Source organism: Protopterus annectens, chromosome 6.part0, assembly GCF_019279795.1.
Source record: "Protopterus annectens isolate FY-2018-M chromosome 6.part0, PAN1.0, whole genome shotgun sequence".
Taxonomy (NCBI): Eukaryota; Metazoa; Chordata; order Ceratodontiformes; family Protopteridae; genus Protopterus; species Protopterus annectens.
Window position 1 is genome coordinate 272,959,781 of NC_056737.1, and position 19,968 is coordinate 272,979,748.

At 45.0% G+C, this 19,968-nt stretch overlaps 1 protein-coding gene across 1 annotated transcript in view; it reads left to right on the forward strand.

Moving 5' to 3' along the window:
- Positions 1 to 19,968, forward strand: part of PALS1 (protein associated with LIN7 1, MAGUK p55 family member) — a 2,503,255-nt gene that overhangs the window by 2,148,185 nt on the left and 335,102 nt on the right. Inside the window, exons 18-19 of the mRNA XM_044074024.1 lie at positions 3,365 to 3,383; positions 5,088 to 5,097. Coding sequence (XP_043929959.1) covers positions 3,365 to 3,383; positions 5,088 to 5,097 — 29 coding nt within the window. The remainder of the gene's footprint in view (positions 1 to 3,364; positions 3,384 to 5,087; positions 5,098 to 19,968) is intronic.

Consider the following 19,968-nt stretch of genomic DNA (forward strand, 5'->3'; position numbering starts at 1 on the left):
TGCTGTCAGCATTAGAGGATGTGTTTGTCACAGAATGTGGTTTCCCTGATAGCCAGCCTGCTGGACCGAAGATACACACACTCCAGACCTGATCCAGCAGCTATAGCTTTAGTTTATCAAGCTGCTACCAAGCATTTTGTTAAATCTAATCCTTCCCCCTCCTGACAAAGATGGTAAAAACAGTAAGTTTGGAGAAAAGTGTATGCATCTGCAGCTTTAATTTTTGAAATTTGGAATTGTCAGACTCTTACGCTAACATTTATTCTGACTAATGATGAAAGTACGAGGAATGTTTTATCTGCAGTTCTTTCTTGAGAAGAAAAATCTGCTTTTTGTGGTTTACTTTCTTCTATTTATCAGGTCACCACTCATTGTTTAAAGTATGTTCATGACTGTGTGGATACTACATCCAGGGCTGTTGCCACTGGTACTTTGTTGAGGTGGTTTGCCAGACTGCTTTCTCAAAACCTCCCAGTGGATGCAAAAAAAAAGAGATTTTAAAATCACGTTCGGGTAGAGATTTAGTTTTTGGTTCCTCAGCTGCAGAGGTTATTAAAATGTGATGAGAGGAGTAAACTGATAGCGAATCTCAGATTTTTCAGCCCACCTCTAAATTCACTCATTGATTTTCTGCTCCCCTCATTCAGTTTTGACAAGAAACAAAACACCATCTTGGTAAAATGCTACTAAGTAAACATTAAAAAAAATGGTGGGAGGGATCTTCAAAAAAGAAAAGAAAGCAGGACCCCACCCAACCAATATAAAGGACAGTGAAGTCAGAATTATTATGTAAGGGACTTTGCTCCCCTCACCCCACCCCCACTAGCAGTCCCTTATCTCTTCCAAAAAAGTCTGAGTCTCCATTTCTGTCTTTGGCAACTGATTGTTTCAGACAAGTGGGTTCTGAGACCAATTCAGCAGGGGTACAGATGGCAGTGGAAAGAAAGCATTTTTTTCCAGGCAATTATTCTACATCTGCCAAACCAAACTACGTCTGTTCCTGTCCTACAGTACATGGCTTTGTTAGGGTGTAATAGAAGCCATTCCTGCATCCTGTTGTTGAAGAGGTTTTTATTCAATATTGTTTCTGGTGTCAAAGAAAAAAAAAATGCCTGAAGACCAGCTCTGGACCTTTCTTTCCTAAACTAGTTTGTGATAATGTCATAGTTCAAAATGTTTTCACTACACAATCTCTTACCCCTTCTTCCTTGTTTGAGTTTTTTGGTAACCGTAAATTTTATAAAATGCTAATCTTCCTATCACATTCATATCTATCCAGATTTCAGATGGATCACCTTATCAGTTATCTGCCTTACACTTTGGCATATCCACTGCCCCAAGACCATTCACAAAGTTATAGTACATGGAAGGATACAGGGTATCCACATTTTTCCATAGTTAGATGACTTGCTTATCTTTTCAGTGTCTTTTTCAAAGTGTCATGAATCTCTCACATGGGTGCAAGGTTGCCAGACGTCCCTATTTGAGCGGGACTGTCCCAAGATCAGCAGCCCAATTCCGAGTCCCACTCTGCCGTTAAAATCCCAGCTAGCCTCCGTTTTTTTTTTTTTTGATTGGCCCGTATGCTGGTATACGAGCCAATCAAAAAAAAAAATCGCAAAACAGAGCTACTGCTGTTTAATGCAGAACTGCTGCAGTTCTGCATGAAACAGCAGTAGCTCCGTTATGCGGATGTTTTTGGTTGGCTCGTATACCGGCATACAGGCCAATCAGAAATCGCTAAACACAGAGATACTTTAATGCAGAACTACGATGTTTTGCATTAAAGATCTTTTCCTTTTTTTTTTTGGTCTTCACTTAGTGTGAAATGTGAAAGACCCTTTTTTTTTTTTTTTTTTTTTTTTTTTTTTTTTTTGTGCCTATCTGACTGGGTGAGAGATCTCTTATGCAGACTGGGATTCCATGACTCTGTCCCTGGGGTGCCTGCTAGACACCTCAGTACAAACAGTTTTTCTACCACAGGGAAAAATAGATCTATATATAGATCGTTTCCAGCTCTTCTTGAGAAGTCTAATTCTCAGTAGTCTTTTTCTTCATTTTTGACTTGATTTTTGCAGTTTTATCTGTTCATCTGAATAGCTACTTATTTTTTTTCCAGCCTTTTGTTATTAGAGTTGATATACTCCTTCATTGTTTAATTTATTTTAATCAGCTCTGAGTATATTTGATTTATGTTTTCCTCTAAATTACTGGAAGGCATCTTTTGTACCAAAGCTGAAGCTTGAACTGCTTTTTGCTGAACAGATGCAAGATTCTTCCCAGTCAGTGTTTCCTCTTCACATTTTCTAGTTGATTTTCTTTCAGATTCTCTTTAAGTTTCTTCTTTGGCATTCAGGCAGTGTACTTACTAACCAGTAACTGAATGTTATTAAAGCTGTCAGATTTACTAGCCCTTTTTTCCCATTTTCTTTTTTCACACTGGGACAGCTGAAATTAAGCTGTTGATCAGTGTGCAGCCATCGTGGAAGTCCAATTCTTAAGTTTTTATACAGTCATCCCAAACTTGACCCAACAGTTATAGCTTTTATTAATCCTACTGCTGTTAAACATTTACATAATTCCAATCCTCTACTTTCTTTCAAGGATGGGAGAATAATTCATAATTAGGGATAAAAAGTGTATGCTTCTGCATCTTTGATTTTCAGAATTTTGAATTGCTATGCTCATATCATAGTTTCTTCTGACTAGCTGTCAGTGTCACAAATGTTTTGTCTGCAGTTCATTCTTTAAATTGTTTCATTCCTTCCATTTAACAGGTCGCTCATTGTTCAGAGTGTTTTTTGACTCTGTTTTGTTACTTCCAGGGCTACAGCCACTGGTACTGTTTTGAGGAGGTTTGCCTGGCTACATTCTTAGAGGCCCCCAGATGATGAGGAAAATGAGATTTTAAATTCTCCTTTAGGTACAGATTTAGTTTTTGATCCTTCTGTTGCAGAGGTTATCAAAAAATTGTGAGAAGGGGTAAGATGATACAGGGAATCTCTAAGATTTTTTCAGCCCTCCTTTCCAAATTTTCTAAGGGATTTTTTAACCTGTTCAATTTCGGCAAGAAGCAAAATGCTGGTAAACACTTTTAAGAAGAAATGGCAAGAGTCTTCAAAAAAAAAAAAATAATACAGGAATTCCCCAAAACCAAGGACAGTCCAAGTCAGACTGACTATTTGAGGGACCTATTCCCCCACCCTGGCAGTCCCTGTTCCCTTCCAGAAAGTCTGAATCTCTACTGCTTTCCTTGACAGCAGATAGTTTCAGACAATGGATTTTGAAGATCATTCATCAAGATTACAGATGGCAGTAGGAGAAAATTTCTTTTTCCTAAGGAAGAGTGATTCCTCTCTACTAGACCAGACACTTTTCCCTCCGTCCCCTTTAATATATGATGTGATGTCCTATTTCGCTTTCATTCTTTCACTGGTTGGGTTTGGAACCGATCCTCTGTTCCAACTCAGCCGTGTACAAAATCTCGAGGGCTTCCACTGGCTCATGGCTGTATCCCTATCCCATCATGCCCTTGTTGACTTCCTGAGATCTCGTTTGCTGCTAAGAAGATCGGGTGTTCTTCATTTTGGCTCTGGCTACGTCTATACATTTTTCTTCTAAAATAGTTTAAATTGTCTTTTTTGTAAATTGGTCACAGATTTGTAGTATTTAGCTTAGTTCTTAAATTAGTGTATTCAATCTGTTGTTGTTGCAATTGGCCGTTGTTTTTCTTCTCTAGGCCATTTTACCTCTTCCCTATCCCCTTTATACTTTCCTCCTTTTGAAATAGGCTTGTTTAAGTTAGAGAGCCTTAAATAGTTTTATATAAATAATATACATATATATATATATATATATATATATATAATATATATATATATATATATATATAAAGATCTGTTTAATCTTCCCTGGTAAGCTTGTTTTAGTTAGAGAGCTACAGTTGATACATTTAAATTAGAGGGCCTTTTTCCTTGTTCAACTTTTTTTTCATTAGGCAGATTGTTTTAGTTGAGACTGGTTTAGTTTCTAGTTCTAAGTTCCTCTGTTTAGTGTTTATTACCAAACAAAAAATATTTTTTTTGTCTTTATTAGTATTACATTTTCTTGATTGTATTCCTGTTGCTGCCATTGATATTTCAATGTCTAAGGATCCCAGAGAATCCAAACCCTTGAGGTTTAAAAAGTGAACCAAATGTAACCAAAAATGTCTTTAACTGATGGTCACACAGTTTGTATGTACTGTCTTGGCACAGTCTATCTACAGGAATCATGTGCCTTTTGCCATGCATTCAGCAGCAGTGTGTTGTTGGAGAGGAAGAATAAGCTAATTTTGAGGGGGTTACTGAAGATTCCATTTGCAGAAGCACTTGAAAAAGGTCAGAGTACTTCTAAATTATCAAAATCCCCGTCTTCCATAACAGAGAAGTCACGGAAAAAGATCTACTATTACTACTACTCAGTTGGAACTGACAAAGAAATTGACTAAAGGATCTTCCTCAGACCCGAAGACTATCAGGCTCAAAAAAACCTTCCTCTTCGGCTCCTACTGTGGTTTCGGTGCCAGTGGAGTTCAAATACAGAGCCGGTCCCCAGAACTGGAACTGGTCTCTCCACCCCTGAGATTTCCATTGCTCCAATGAGTCAGATCTCCTACTCCCTCCTCTCGATCGTCCAGACGCCTGTCCGATGATGTGGATCGTGTGGTGCGGAGACTTTTGAGGACACCAGAGCTAGCCAAACTACTGTCGACTCCAACCCAGAGGGATTTGGAGCCGACGAAAACCACCTCCCCTCCCTCGACTTCTCCGATCCAACCCAAGACATCTGAGCCGGAGTGTCTGCAACCATTGGTCCCGAGACCTGCACCAGGATCTTCAGGCCCGACTACTGCTCCGACTTCATCTGTTCCATCTGAACTCGAGGGGTCTGGGAGCCGACGCTCTCAGGTCAGGTCCAGGGAGGAAAGTCGGGTTGGACAGTTGTCTGATCTATACTTGCCTCTCGGGGCTTTAGCTCAGCTATTACATCGGCCTTGGAGCCAACCCCCTTGGATCCAGGAATGTCTTCTATTTCTTCGGGGTCAGGAGCTTCCTCGTATCAGGGGTGCGGGGGGCCTTTGAGGTGATGAGAGTACTGTCACCACTGACAGCTCCACTCCCAGGTACAGCCATTCTTCCCCCAAAAGCACCAGTGTCGGTCTCCGTACCAGCACATCCACACAGATGTGGAAACCCAAAGCCTCAGGATGCCCCATTGGGTGAAGCCCTCTCTTCCGAAACCTCTCTGGAATACCATTCCAAAGAGGTCCCTCGAAAGAGATATTATGCAAGAGGAAGCATTTAGACTCCCCAGAGGAGTCCATCACTTCAGATATGGACCTCGAATCGGAAGGGTCTCCACGGTCACCCTCTGAGGATATCTTCTTCGCAGACATCCTAGAGATCTATAAATAAGGAGGCGGCTGGAAGCCCATCAACCCTTCAGAGGAGGAGTCTGTATACCTGGAGGCTTTTGGGTCAAGCCCTTCCACCTCTTGGGTGTCAACACCCTTTGACGAACTCCTGAATGTAGTTAGTTGAAAGGAGTGAGAGTCTCCCGTCTCAGTGTAACCTGTTCCTCGGAGACCAAATAAGTTTATTTCAGCCCCTTCGGACAAGGAGTTTCTTACTAAAGGTGTCCCAGTGTAGATGCTGTGGTGGTGGCGGTAGCCACCAAAAAGGAACTGTCATACATCCTCGTCTGTCCATCCACCAAACAAGGAGTCTCATACTATGGGCAGATATGAGAAGCGCATATTCTCTTTCGCGACATTTGCACTCAAATTGCTGAACTATTTAACTCATTTTACGAGATTGCAGAGAGGTCGGAAAAAGCTAGGAGATACTTTACAAGGTTCAGTAGCTGCAGGGGTTTCAGACAAGGTTTCCTCCCAGCTCTCCACCTTAAACTCTGTGGTTAACTCCTCCAAGAGGCTTATTTCTTGTGCAGCAGATGGAGTGAGCAGGGCACTGGGTTCAGGAATTTCCCCGAAGGGACATTCCTGGATGCACTTGTGTGACTTTGCGGAGCCCTTTAAGTCCACCTTTGTTAATGCCCTCATTGATGGTTAGTCTCTTTTTGGACCAAAAGTTAAGGACACACTCACCAGGTGCGAGCAGGAGGGAAAATCTGTCTCTGCCATAGGAGTCCATTTTTCACTACCTTCTAAACCTTACCCAAAAGGTCAAAAGGGAGGAAAGATGTGGTTCTGAAAATCCCAGAGAACTTTTCAGGATGCACATGGTGACTCTTCCACCCAGGGGCAGAGGGGGAAGCAGTAATGGGAGACGCCATCCACACGGCAGAGGGAGTCCATAAAATCAGGGTGACAGAGATTCATTCCGAGGTAGACCCTTTCAGCGCTCCTGAAAGGAGGCCCATGTGTCCATCTCTGGAGGCAGTCGGGGGGTCACTTATCTTTGTACCCAGAAGCCTGGCTAGAAATAACAAAACACAAGTGGGTACAAAGCATTATATCCAGAGGCTACTCTATACCTTTCTCCTTCCCCGTCTCGAACATAAAGAACATCCCAGATGTTCTACCCAGTCAAAGGGAACAGGTAACTAGAAATTCAAAAGTTGCTAGACAAGAGTCATCCCAATAGGATCCGGAACTTATTCAAGGCTCTTTTTAGTTCCATAGAAAACAGGGGACTGGAGACCCATACTGGATCTCAGCAGATTAAGCAGATCAGTAAGAAAAACAAAGTTCTGGATGGTAACACTGCAGTCAGTACTGCATTCTGGGAAAAGACAATTGAATGTGCTCTATAGACCTCCAGGATGCATACTACCACATAAAAATGGACAGGCCATCCAGGAGTCATCTGCACTTTCAGCTGGGAGCCAGTTGCTATCAGTTTCGAGCCCTGCCCTTTGGTTTCACTACAGCCCCCTCAGAGTGTTCAAGTGTATGGCAGTGGTCACGGCTCACTTGAGACGTCCAGAATTCAGTGTGTTTCCGCATTTAGATGAATGGCTTCTAACCGCCACCACCAAGCATCTACTACGGCAAGCAAGAGACACCACATTACTTCTCTGCTCTCACCTAGCAATCATGATAAATTATGAAAAATCTGCCTTGTTGCCATCTCAATGTATCGTTTGTATAGGGGCAGATCTAGACATGACCAACATGATGGCAAAACTTCTTACAGGAAGAGTTCTAGTTCTGACACAACAAATTTTGTATCTTCTCTCCAAGACAGAGTACAGGCAAAAACAGTTCTGCAAGTCTTGAGAACCATGGCAGCAGCAATAAATTTATTTCCACTAGCACACATGCGCATGAGAATCCTGCAGTGTCTACTGTTCATTCAGTTGTCGTTGCAGGAACTACCCATGTCTCACCAAATTCTAATGAGTCCTGCAAAACAGACCTTTGCTGGTGGCTTCACTTCACTCACGTGACATCAGATCTGCCTTTATCCTTCCACAGCCTTTAACCACAGTAACCACGGATGCCTTCCAGACAGGGTGGAGGGGCATTATCTGTGAAGGACAGTCCAAGGCACATGGCAATATCATGAAGTCCATTTGCACATCAATGTTCTAGAGATGAGAGCAGTGCTTTTGATGTTGCAAGCACTTCAGGACTCTCTCCCGCTGAGAACGATTACAATACAGACAGACAACATGTCAATTGTTTGGTACATAAACAAACAAGGAGGAACCAGGTCCTATCCCCTTCATCGAGAGGCCCTGAGATTGTGGCAGTGGGCGACTTCCAACTTTTTCTGATAGCAACGCACATCCCGGGGAAATCCAACATGATAGCAGACAAACTCAGCAGAGCGATTCTGATGCCTCACGAGTGGATCCTAAAACAAGAAGTAGCGGAGATGATTTTCCACAAATGGGACTAGCCTTGCTGTGACCGTTTTTTGCCACATCCATGAATGCCAAATGCAGCAGCTATTTTTGCCCTAATCCCCCCTCCGGGGAGTCACCAAGGTATGCACTTGTACATGATTGGCCCTCGGGTCTTCTGTATGCCTTTCCTTTAATAATTAGTTCTTCCTAAAACCAGCACATTGGGAAGCAATCTGATTCCCATCCCCCCATACTGGCCTCGTTAAATTTCATTCCCCTTCCTTTGGCCTCATCTCCAGGAGGAGCTGTGGGTTCTGGACATCTACTGTTATGTAAGGGTTCTGGACCCAGTTCCAGACTTCTGACTTGCACGTCAGGAATGCTCCACCACTCTCTTCAAACCCTCAAATTGACAGCTTAGTTGCTCCGATTCCAAATATAGCCAGGCTCCCTGACCTTTCTCCTTTTGTGAAGCACATCTTGATCTCGTCTCATAAGGCCTCAGTAAGAAAATTATACATGAGCAGATGGAAGATTTTTTTCCTGGGCATTAAGTAATCACATTGATCCCTTTTCTGCTCCCATAGGTTCCATTTTTTAATTTCTTACGGAGATGTTTAATGAAAGCACAGCTGCAGCTACTATTAGGGTCCAGTTAGCGATATCCAATTTTCATATAAATGATTTAGCCCCAAATCTGATGTCTGACTATGCAAAGCCTTCCTGAAAGGCACTCTTGTATTGAGACCACCCATTATAACCTCTCTACCCCCATAGGACCTAAACTTTTTGTCCTGTTTGATTCTTCCCCTCTTTGAACCTGCATCATCTTGTGAGCTAAAGTTCATGACATGGAAAATTATTATTTTGATTGCCATCTCTTCTGCTAGAAGAGTTTCAAAGCTACAGGTATTATCAGTAAAGCCCCCCTACATGCTTTTCCACAAAGACAGAGTGTTCCTTTGAACAAACCCATCCTTCCTACCAAAAGTATGCTCAGAGTCTAATTTAAATCAGTCCATAGACCTACCAGTGTTTTTTCCCCAACTATGGCAACAAGGCAGAGTATATGCTATACCAACTGGATTTACATAGACAATTATGTTTCTACTTGTATAGGGCAAAGGACTTCAGAAACTCTGACCAATTATTTGTTTCTTTTTCAGAAATTAAGAAAGGTGCTCCTGTATCTAAGAGCACACTTTCAAAATGTCTGTCAGATTGTATTACCTTTACATACAAATCTAAAAGATCTTCCCAGCAAAGTCAAAGGTCATTCTACAAGAGCCATAGCAGCTGCTTCTGCCTTTTGCACTAGACTACTAATTGATATCATTTGTGCTGCTGTAACATGGACAAGACCTCATACCTTTATCACTCATTACAAAGTGGAGTTGGCCTCCAGGTATAGAGCCTCTTTTAGGTCCACTGTTCTGAAGAATATTCCTCTGTGAGCCACCCAAGAAATATGGTGCTAGGGACACTGTCCCATCCAGTAAAAGAATGAAGGAGAGATAGGACAACATCACATAAAGAAGTTATGTACTCACCGTAACGTTCCATGTGTGTTGTTCATCTCACCTTCATTCTTGCATCACACCCTCCTTCCCCCAACGTTTTGGCTTCTGGATGACCGAGTGGTCACATTTGACAGATAATATTCTCTGACCATCTTCATTGTATATAAAAAAGTGTCAATAGTCCATTTGGAAACTATTATTAGCAAACAAGATCTGAGGAACTCTACTAGGGCATGATGGGATAGGGATACAGCCACGAACCAGTGGAAGACCTCGAGCTTTTGTACACGGTCAAGTAGGAACCGAGGATTGGTGCCGTGCCCAGCCAGTGAAAGAATGAAGGTAAGATGAACAAACACACATGGAGTGTTATGGTGAGTACATAACTTCTTTTTATCTTAGGAGAGTGATGGAGCCAGTTCCTCCTCCTTACTTTGGGAAGGGATTATCTGAAGTAGTTAACTTCATTTTATCTGCAACCTGTGGATGTTCAGATCCATATCGGATCTGAGTCGGCAACTTTACAGGCATCTGCTCTGAGCTCCAAGCTCCTCCCTCTTACCCATAATACACCACCATCTCCTGCCTTCCCTCACATCTCGTTTGCTGCTTCGTGTGTCAGCACTGTGGTCTCCGTAGCTCTAAGCCTTAGGGTTTTTGTAAGTGCTTTTTGGGATATTTTTGTGTGTTGAGAGAGTTTTCTCAGTTCTTTCCCTTTCCTCCCCCTAAACGCTTGGTCGTCAGTTTACAAAAAAAAAAAAAGTTTTTAGTTTTCCCTTCCCTATAATGTGTGCATGGTCAGTAGTGTATTGGGGTTTGTTAGGTGTGGCTGCTTTTGTGTTAAAATGTCTGAACAGCTGAAACCTACTTTCAAAAAATGCACAGTGTGTGGCCATAAGCTTTCACCGGTGGATGGTCACATTCTGTGCGTTTTGTCTGAGCGTAGCTCATTTATCCTCTCAGTGCAGTGTGTGTGTGCTGGATTTAATCAGAGGGCCCTGAAAGATAGGAAGGCCAAACTGGTGGCAAAAGGCCTACTCCCAGCTTCCACCTCTCTCCTTGCATTTCACTAACAAAAAAAAAAATTGCACTTTATTCATCCTCTCTTACTGTATTTGTGTTTCCTCCTACTTTATTTTGCTTTTGCCTGTTCTTAAAAGTACTCAGTTTTATTTATTCTGCTTGGTACTTGGTAGTAGCCTGATTAAATTGTAACTGTTATTCTAAGTCTTTTGGTTTAAGCACTTGGGCTTCATAACGGTTGTTTTACATAAAGAAGGTTTGTGGTCTGCACTGTTGTGACAGGACAGGTAGCTTACATCCTTCTGAGCTGGGAATTGCTGATTGAAAGCTCGGTGTCTGCTATTCTAAAAGTGTATTAGTTCTGGTTTAAACACTTGGGTTCAGGCCAGTTATTCTACATTAAGAAGGTTTGTGGTCTGCACTCTTGTGGGAGGAGAGGCTGGATTCTGCCCTTCTGAGCTGGGAATTTCTGGTCACAGGCTTATTTGAACTGTTTCTTTCTGAAATTGGTGCACCTTGTTGCTGTAGCATAGACCAGATTCAGGCCTGTTGAATATAGCTTTGTTTGTATAACTTGAGCACTGATCCAGGCCATCTTGTTTTGGAGAAGGTTCCCCTGCACCCTAGTATTAGAAGTGTGCAGTTTGAACTTGTCTGATTGAAGACTGCTGGAACAGGGCTCAGTTTTGAGTTTTTTTCTGGTTAATTGGGTCAGTTTGTTCGTTTTCTATTGTTTTATATATAAATATATATATATATATATATATATATATATATATATATATAAATTGCACTTTATTCATCTGCTTTTACTGTATTTGTGTTTCTTCCTACTTTATTACTAGGGGCACTGACTACAACTCTGATCTGAGATATATAACATTAAGTATCTTTTTCTGTGCATTTAAAGTGTTTTTTGATTGTATCTGCTTTATTTTCTGAAGAAAAAATATATTTGTTTCTCACCTTTCTAAGCATGTATTGTCCAGTTTTCTGGTTAGTGCTGGATTCAGGGCTGTTACAGATCTCTGTGTTTGCCCATACCTTACTTGGATAGAAGGAAGTTTCTCTGTTCATCTGTGAGAGAGGGGAGCTTTGAGCAGCCTATCTGTCCCTGGAGGAGTGGTTTCAGCCCAGAAATTAGTAGTTTATTGGCCATTTTGGGCTAATTTCTTTCTCTTTCCTTTCCCTGCTGCAAAAAGCACATTTGCCCGGTTTTGCGCGCCGGGCAGTGCCAGTTAGCTAGGGTATAACTATTCCCGGCTCCACAAAGTTTCCTCTTCAATTTTTCCCTTGGAACTAGACAAACTTTCAACTTAAGCACTCAAGCCATTCATTTCTCAGCCTGGCACTTGCTCAAAACTCATAGCAAGTACTTATAAACCCTAGCACTAGACCCCCCTATACTGTACAGAAGGACAAGGCTCTCTATTCGACCTTACCAGCCATTCAGTAAAACAGTTCACTGTACCTATCCAGGCATGCCCAAAGGGCAGTTTCAGGTGTACTCTCCAGTCCATCTGGTGAATTTAGGTATTTTGAGACAATGTTACAACTGCCTTATGTACAAAGACAACCCTCTCTTCCTACCACCAAACACTAATACATACTAGAGATGCAATTATACAGCCAAACTGGAGACTAAGCTCTCTCAACCCAAGACTGGATCAGACAGTCAAGAGGAGAAGGGAAATAGTTGCATCACACCACCAGTCTCACATAGACCCATTAAACCAGCACAGCAAAAAACACACATAAATACACAAAAACATACTCAGAGGCTCTAAATAAAAATCTTCAAAAGCAACAGAGACCTCCAAAGCAGACATCCAAGCAACCTCCACTCCCCAACACAAACCATGAAACACATACTTCACGAAACCATTGTGCCACGCAATCACAGCCCTTAAGGCAAAATAACACACCCAACATACTAATAATAAGTGACTCTGTAGTCAGGCACACTGAGGTCCCACTCACTTGGCTGAATAATGAGAAGGTTACTGTTAGTTGCCTGTCGGGTGCCAGGATCCGCCACATAACACAAGCACTCAGGTCACTCCAGAACAAGTACAAATACGACTCTGTCATTGTCCATGCTGGTGTGAATGACCTGAGCCCTACCTCCCTGGACTACATGTAAAAAGACATGGAAGAGCTCTCTGATCACGTAGCCCAGGCCTGTATGACCCTGACCCTGAGTAGCATCCTGTCTTCACCAAGAATGATACCACGGTATAAAGAAGTTATCAATTTCAACAATTGGCTAACTTTCTGGTGTGATTCAAAGGGGAATCCAATGTCTGTCCACCTGGGATGACATGCTCGACAAGCCACGCTGCTTCTCTAGAGATGGCTTGCACCTGTCACCCTTAGGCTTTCGAATTTTGGCCAAGGCGCTTGCCACCCTCATAGTGCCTTTTTTAGGCAAGGCTCAAAAGACAAACCCACCACCATAAATAACACAAGTAACAAAAAACTGAAGGTAATGCTACTCAGTGCCAGAAGTCTAAACCTCAAAATGCACGCACTCGAGGCACTCCTCAGTATGGAGAAAATCAATGTATGTGCAGTAACAGAAACCTGGTTTAAGGCTCCAGAGAGCACCCCAGCACTACCAGGTTACAACTCATACCATACATTTCGGCCACAGAACCCGGACCAAAATACAAAAGGCGGGGGCGTATCCATATTAATCAAGGATACCCACACCTCCAGGTTAGTGGCAGAAGCACGATGCTTCAGAGATCATCCACATGCAATTAACAATGGGCAAAACTGCAGTTCAAATTGTAGCTTGCTACAAATCACCCACCATGTCCCAGGACCCCCATTCCGCATTTCTAGAAACACTGGGAAATGTAAAGGTCCTACCAAACACCCTAATATTGGGTGATTTCAATTACCCAAACATTAACTGGGAGAACTACTCGAGTACTAAATCCCTTGCTCAACATTTCCTAGAATTTATAAACTCAACTGCCCTGGATCAACTGGTCAGCACTCCCACCAGAGGTGACAAACATATTGGACCTGGTCATCACCAACATGGGTGACCGGTGTTCCACACCAGAGGTCAATCCCTCGCTGGTTAGATCTGACCATAAGCAAATCACTTTGGATATCCACATTCCGCCCCCACCCCCGGACAAGGAAACCACCTTGAAAAACTTTTTTCAAAAGCAAACTTCATGTTACTTAAGACAGAGGTGGAAAGTTTCAAAGCCCCCATGCTAAAGGATAGCGCTTTCCAAGCTGCAAAATCCTTTACTAATGCATTCTACAGGCACCTACAAGAATGCATGGATCATGCTATCCCAAACAAAACCAAGAGTCACTCCTCCAAGACAAGGAAACCAGTCTGGTGGACCCCTGCCATAAACAAGCTATACAATAGAAGGAGGAAACTAGTACAGAAAAGAGTAAAATCCCAAGAGGGGAAGACATCCTCGAAGAAACTACGATCCCTCATAAAATCATCCAAGGTGAGCTTCGAAAAAAAATTACCAAGGACTCCGAAGATAACCACAAGGCATTCTTTAGCTATGTCAAGAATCTAAATGGTAATGCTCAGATCTGCTCAGAGTTAGTGCAGAATGGCACAAAATACACTGAACCGACCGATAACGCTAACATCCTGGCAGACAGGTTCAGTGCAAACTTCACCCCCCCTCACCCCCAAAAGGGCCCATAACCATACCAGAAGAATGTAGAGTCCCTGAAATCACAGACACTTGGGTTAAAACAGCCATCTTCAAAGCCAAAAACACAGCATCAATGGGACCACATGGTGTCTCAGGATGCATCCTACATGAGGTCAAAGACAAACTAACCCTTCACCTAAACACACTGTTCAAACTCAGCGTCTCCACAGGCTTTGTACCCATAGAGTGGCGCACAGCAACGGTTATTCCGCTTCACAAAGGTGGAGCCACAACAGACCCTGGGAACTATCACCGTATAAGCCTGACTAGCTTGGTCTGCAAGGCTATGGAGCACATCATCATGGAACTCATTAACAGAGGCATTGGGAACCTCCAAACACTGGACCCTACCCAGTTCGGCTTTGTTAAGGGCAGAGCATGCCTCCTAAACCTGGTGGACTTCTTTGAGACCGTTACCAAGGCTATAGATGAGGGAAAGGTGGGTACACACAGCCTACCTAGACCTCGCAAAGGCCTTTGACAACATTCCCCATTCTGGCATTATAGACAAGCTTACCTGCCTGAACATAAACCCCTACGTCACAAGATGGGTTGCCAACTGGCTCATGGACAGAACCCACATGGTGAGAGTTGCAGGAGCTAGGTCCGACTCTAAATTGGTTACAAGTGGCGTTCCCCAGGGCTCAGTCCTACGACCCCCTCCTGTTTGGCACAGACTTAGAGGTACAGGCAAGCACAGGAGGACTATGGCTGACCAGGTTTGCAGACAACTGCAAACTAAGGGCTATAATTGACTATCCGGCTGACACCGACATCCTCCAAAAGGGTCTCACTAAGACGGATACCTGGTGTCAAATTTATGGCCTCAAGCTAAATGCCAAAAAGTGCATAGTCATCCCCTTTGGAAAAAACAAAGTACCCATAAACTACCACATAGGTGGTAATCCCCTAAATATGGAAAACGTAAAAAGGGATCTGGGGACCCAAGTAGATGGTATTCTGTCCTTTGATAATCACATTGCCAAAGTGGTTAGAAAATCCTGTGTGACCCACCTAATCACAAAAGGGTTCGCATCCAGATCAAAAGAGGTCATTGTGCCCCTCTACTTATCAGACCCATCATAGAGTACAATGCCCTATTTGGGATGTACCTTACAAGATACCTGCAACAGCTGGAAAGACCACAGAAGTACCCTCACCAAGAGGATCACTGGCCGCAAACAGATGCCCTATGCAGCTCGACTGAAGAAACTCCAGCTGTACTCGGTTGCATACCGCCTACTCAGAGGTGATCTCTGCCTGACATACAAGGCCATGTCCAACCCAGAATTGATGGACATGCTCCACCTAAAGAAAACCTTATCCCCTCGAGCCACATGCTCTAGGGATCTAAACCTCACCACAACAATAAATAGGGCATGCTGGAGGAATAGATTCCTGTCCCTGAGACTTCCCATGCTTTGGAACAAGATTCCAATCTACATTAGGCATAGCTCCTCGCTAACACTCTTAGAGAAACCTTGACGAGTGAATGGGAAACAAAGTTTACCCCGGGGATCACTTCAGTGGCTCTGCTGGACAGAGGCACAGGGAACTAATATAAGGAGGTGGCGAAAGCAAACACATTCTGGCTAGGCTTATAAATGCCTTCAGGCAGATAGCCTAGTACCTACCTACGAACACTTCATCCTCGGCTTTTACAACTCCCACCCAACCCCCCCCCTCCAGGTTGGGACTCACCCTCCTGCTAAACCTGCTGAAGGGGATGTGAAAGGGAGAGACAAAGGACGCAAGGATACAGACAGGAGAGACAGAGAGAAGAAAGGGGATAGGCCCCGTAAACTGTTTCCAGATCGGGAGTCCTTCCTTAGCCCGCCTTCCAAGGTATCGAGAACTGTCTCTCCCCAGCTCCACTCCCCCAGATTCTCCCCGGTGCCAAGGCCTTCCTCCAGATCCTCCCAACGACCAGCCAGATCTGAGTCTGTCGCTTCCTCGTGCTCGACTCGGAGTCTCTCTGAAATGGATATGGACAAGATGATGAGATTTATTCGGACCCAAATCCAGATGGGTGTCATGCCAGGCCCCTCTCCCTCTGGGGGGGGGGGGGGACCTCCATGCCATTTTTTCATCCGATTTCTCCTTCCCTGATCCGGCCTGCCGTTTTGGGGTTTTTGGATCCGAGGATCTTCGGAGCTGGGGATTCAGCGCCGATGGTTCCTCCAACCTAGACTCCGGTGATTACCTTGAGTTCCTCAGATCCGAGCAGCTCTCGGGGCCGAGGACGGGGATTCAGACCCAAGGGGATGGAGGTGTGTTCAGCTCCGACCTTGTCAGATCCAAGCCATTCCTTCGGAGCTCCGGCTACCCTAGCCTCGACCCTGATCCTCACGGCAGACCTGGAGAGAGCTTCCTCCTTGTTGGGTGCTAAGGAGGAGCACTCTCCATTGGCGTTCGATGTGGTGGAGAGGGTTCTCTGCCAAGAATCGAGACCCCAGCCTATTTCTTTGGATATTGCCCAGACTCCCTCAGATTTGGTTACGACTCCCTTCAGCTTGTCTGAGGGACAGCCCGCGCTAGAGGAGCCCCAGGCAGTTCCCCTGGAGGAACCCCTTGCGGCTCACGAGCTCTCTTCAGAGAGTCCCACTGAAGAGGGTTCTCGTAAGCACACATGCAAAAGGAGGCACCTGGACTCCCTTGAGTCCCTTACAGAAGACACTGATTTAGATGGAGAAGGTTCCCCCAGGTCACCTCCCGAGGATGTCTCCTTTGGAGACATCATGGAGATCCTCCACCAGAGGGGAGGTTGGTCAGCCCCAAAACCTTCTACGGATGAGTCAATGTTCCTGGAGGCTTTTGGCACAGGCCCATCTATGTCCTGGGTGTCCCCGCTGGCGGATACCTTAGTAGATCTTATCACCACACGGGCATGGAAGGAGCCTGACACCATAGAGCCAATACCTAAGCGCTCAGACCAGATTCTGTCTCCACCCTCGGACAGACAGGCAATGGTATAAGAGATCCCCTGTGGACGCTATGGTGGTTGCAGCAACCACCAAGAGGGAACTGGCTCAAGAAAGTTCATCGGTCCACCCTCCGGACAAGGAGTCCAGGACAGTGGACTGATTTGGGAAGCGAGTATATTCTTCACTGATGTTTTCCATCCAAGCGCTGAACTACTTGGCACACTTTATACGACTGCAGTGAGACCTAGTCACAGAATTAGCTGAGTCGTCCCCCAGAGTCTTTGTTGCAGGAGGACAAGCATCTGTTCTCCATGAAAATGTCGACTCTGAAATCAATATCTAACACGTCCATGTGCCTCCTTTCCCATGCTACGGAATGAGCAACTAGGGCGGCTGGGACCGGCGTAGCTATGAGGCGACACGCTTGGCTCGGACTGTGTCAGTTTGCAGACCCCTTCAAGGCATCTTTTACGAATGCTCCCTTCGATGGTTCTTCTCTTTTTGAGAAGACCGCACGTGACACCCTTGTCCAGAGTGAAAAAGACGGGAAGACTTTGTCTGCTGTCTGAATCCGCTTCTCCATTTCTCAGAGATCTTTTTCCAGGAATCAGAGGACAAAAGAAGATGTGGTTCCAGAAATCACAGTTTTCCCGGGACTCTCAAGACAACTCATCCCCTAAAGGCAGAGGGGGACATGACAGACACCGTCCCAGAGGCATAGGGGGTCCGAGGAACTTTGGGTCTATGGAGCCCTTCTCGGACAGGCCCGTGCAGCAGCCGTGAGGGGTTGCCTGACTGTCCTACTTTGGAGGCAGTCGGGGGAAGATTGTCATTGCACCCAACGGTGTGAGAGTCCACAAGTGCAGATCGTTGGGTGCTTCAAATAATATCCAGAGGTTTACACCATCCCATTTGTTGCCCCTCCAATCCAACCAAAGCACCTCTAAGACATCCCACCCGCTCAAAGGGGAGACAGCAGCGCTAGAGGTTTCAAAGCTGCTTCAGAAATGGGCCATCGAACCGGTCCCCCCCCCCCCCCCGATTAGGCCGGGTCAGGTGTTTACTCCAGGTTCTTTTTAGTGCCAAAAAAGACGGGGGACCTCAGACCCATTTTGGACCTGTCTACCTTAAACCTGGCTGTCACCAAACAGAAATTCCGGATGGTCACCCTGCAGTCCATTCTACCTTATCTTCGAGAATGCGACTGGATGTGCTCGATAGACCTCCAGGACGCTTACTACCATATCAAGATTCTCAGAAGCTCTAGGAGATTCCTTCACTTCCGGCTGGGAGCCAGTCATTTCCAGTTCAGAGCCCTACCCTTCGGTCTCACTACAGCCCCCAGGGTGTTTACCAAGGTAATGGCAGTCATAGCGGCTCACCTGAGGCTTCAGGGGATTCAGGTATTCCCTTACCTAGATGATTGGGTCCTCGCTGCTTCCACCAACTGTCTTTTATTTGCCAAGCCAGAGACTCCTTCCTTCATCTTGCAGACCTGCTAGGGATTACGATCAATGTTCCCAAGTCCCTCTTGGACCCAGTATAGATCTTGGACTTTATCGGGGTTTGGCTAGACACCCTTCAACTGAAAGTCTTTCTAACTCCAGACAGGGTCCAGAGTCTAAGGGCTCATGTGTCAATCATTCTTGGCCCCAGGTTACCAAAGACGGCAGGCGTTCTCAGAGCCCTGGGCTGTATGGCTGCAGCAATTTCTATCCTCCACAGTGCGCATCTTCACATGCGTGTTCTACAGTGGACTCTAGCTGTATAGTGGTCTTGGCTAGATCTCCACTTGGCATACCCAATTCAAATCAGCAAAGCCTGCAGGGCGTCACTCCTGTGGTGGGTCCAATCCCTGGAGATCGCAGCGGGACGCCCATTTATTCCACCCACAGCCCAAGCCACAGTGACCACAGATACCTCTCATCTCGGGTTGGGGGAGCATTATCTTGGGAAGGACGGTCCAAGGCACGTGGTCCCAGATCGAGACCAGATTTCACATCAGTGTTCTGGAGATGAGACCAGTGCTTTTAGCATTGCAAGCCTTCCACACTTTTCTTCCTTCGGGGACTATTGCAATTCAGTCAGACAGCATGTCAGTTGTCTGGTACATCAACAAATAGGGAGGAACTAGATCATACCCTCTGTGTCGCAAGGCCATGAGAGTGTGGGAGTGGGCAATCTTCACTAGTTGGTTTCTGATTGCAGTGCAGTGGACAGATTGAGTCTGGCTATTCTAATGCCATGTGAGTGGTCTCTGAAATGATCAATAGCGGAGGAGATCTTCCTTGCGTGTGGACAGCCTTGCTGCGATCTCTTCGCATCTCCTTCCAACGTGAAGTGCATTGAGTTCTTCACTCTGATTCCCTCACCAGGGGACCCCCCATGAGATGCTCTAGTTCATGCTTGGCCTCCCAGGCTACTGGATGCGTATCCCCCATTACCACTTATTTGGAAGTTTCAAGGTAATCCTCATTGCCCCGTTTTGGCCTCGTCAGATTTGGTTCCTCTTCCTCTGGTCTCATGTTCTAGCTCCTCCTTGGATTGTAGATCCCTGCCCGGATCTCATTTCTCATCCTTCAGGCGCCTGTCCGCCCAACCTGGACAGCCTCAAGCTGACAGCTTGGTTGCTCCAGTTCCCTTGATTGCCAGGACTCCTGGTCTTTCGTCTTCAGTGAAAACTATTCTAGTGGCAGCTCATAAGTCCTCCACTAGGAAGATTTACCACGGTAAATGGAAGAGGTTTTCTATTTGGGCCTCTCAGAGAAAGCTGGATCCCTTTACTGTCTCTGCGGTACTGTATTTCTTAGCCAGCATTTTTCAACAAGGGGCCATTCTTCCATTGTGAAAGTGCAACTGGCAGCTATTTCAAATTTCCATGTTTGCGAAAACAGGAATGCTCTGGCCTCTTCTAGATTGTGTAAGGCTTTTCTTAAAGGCACC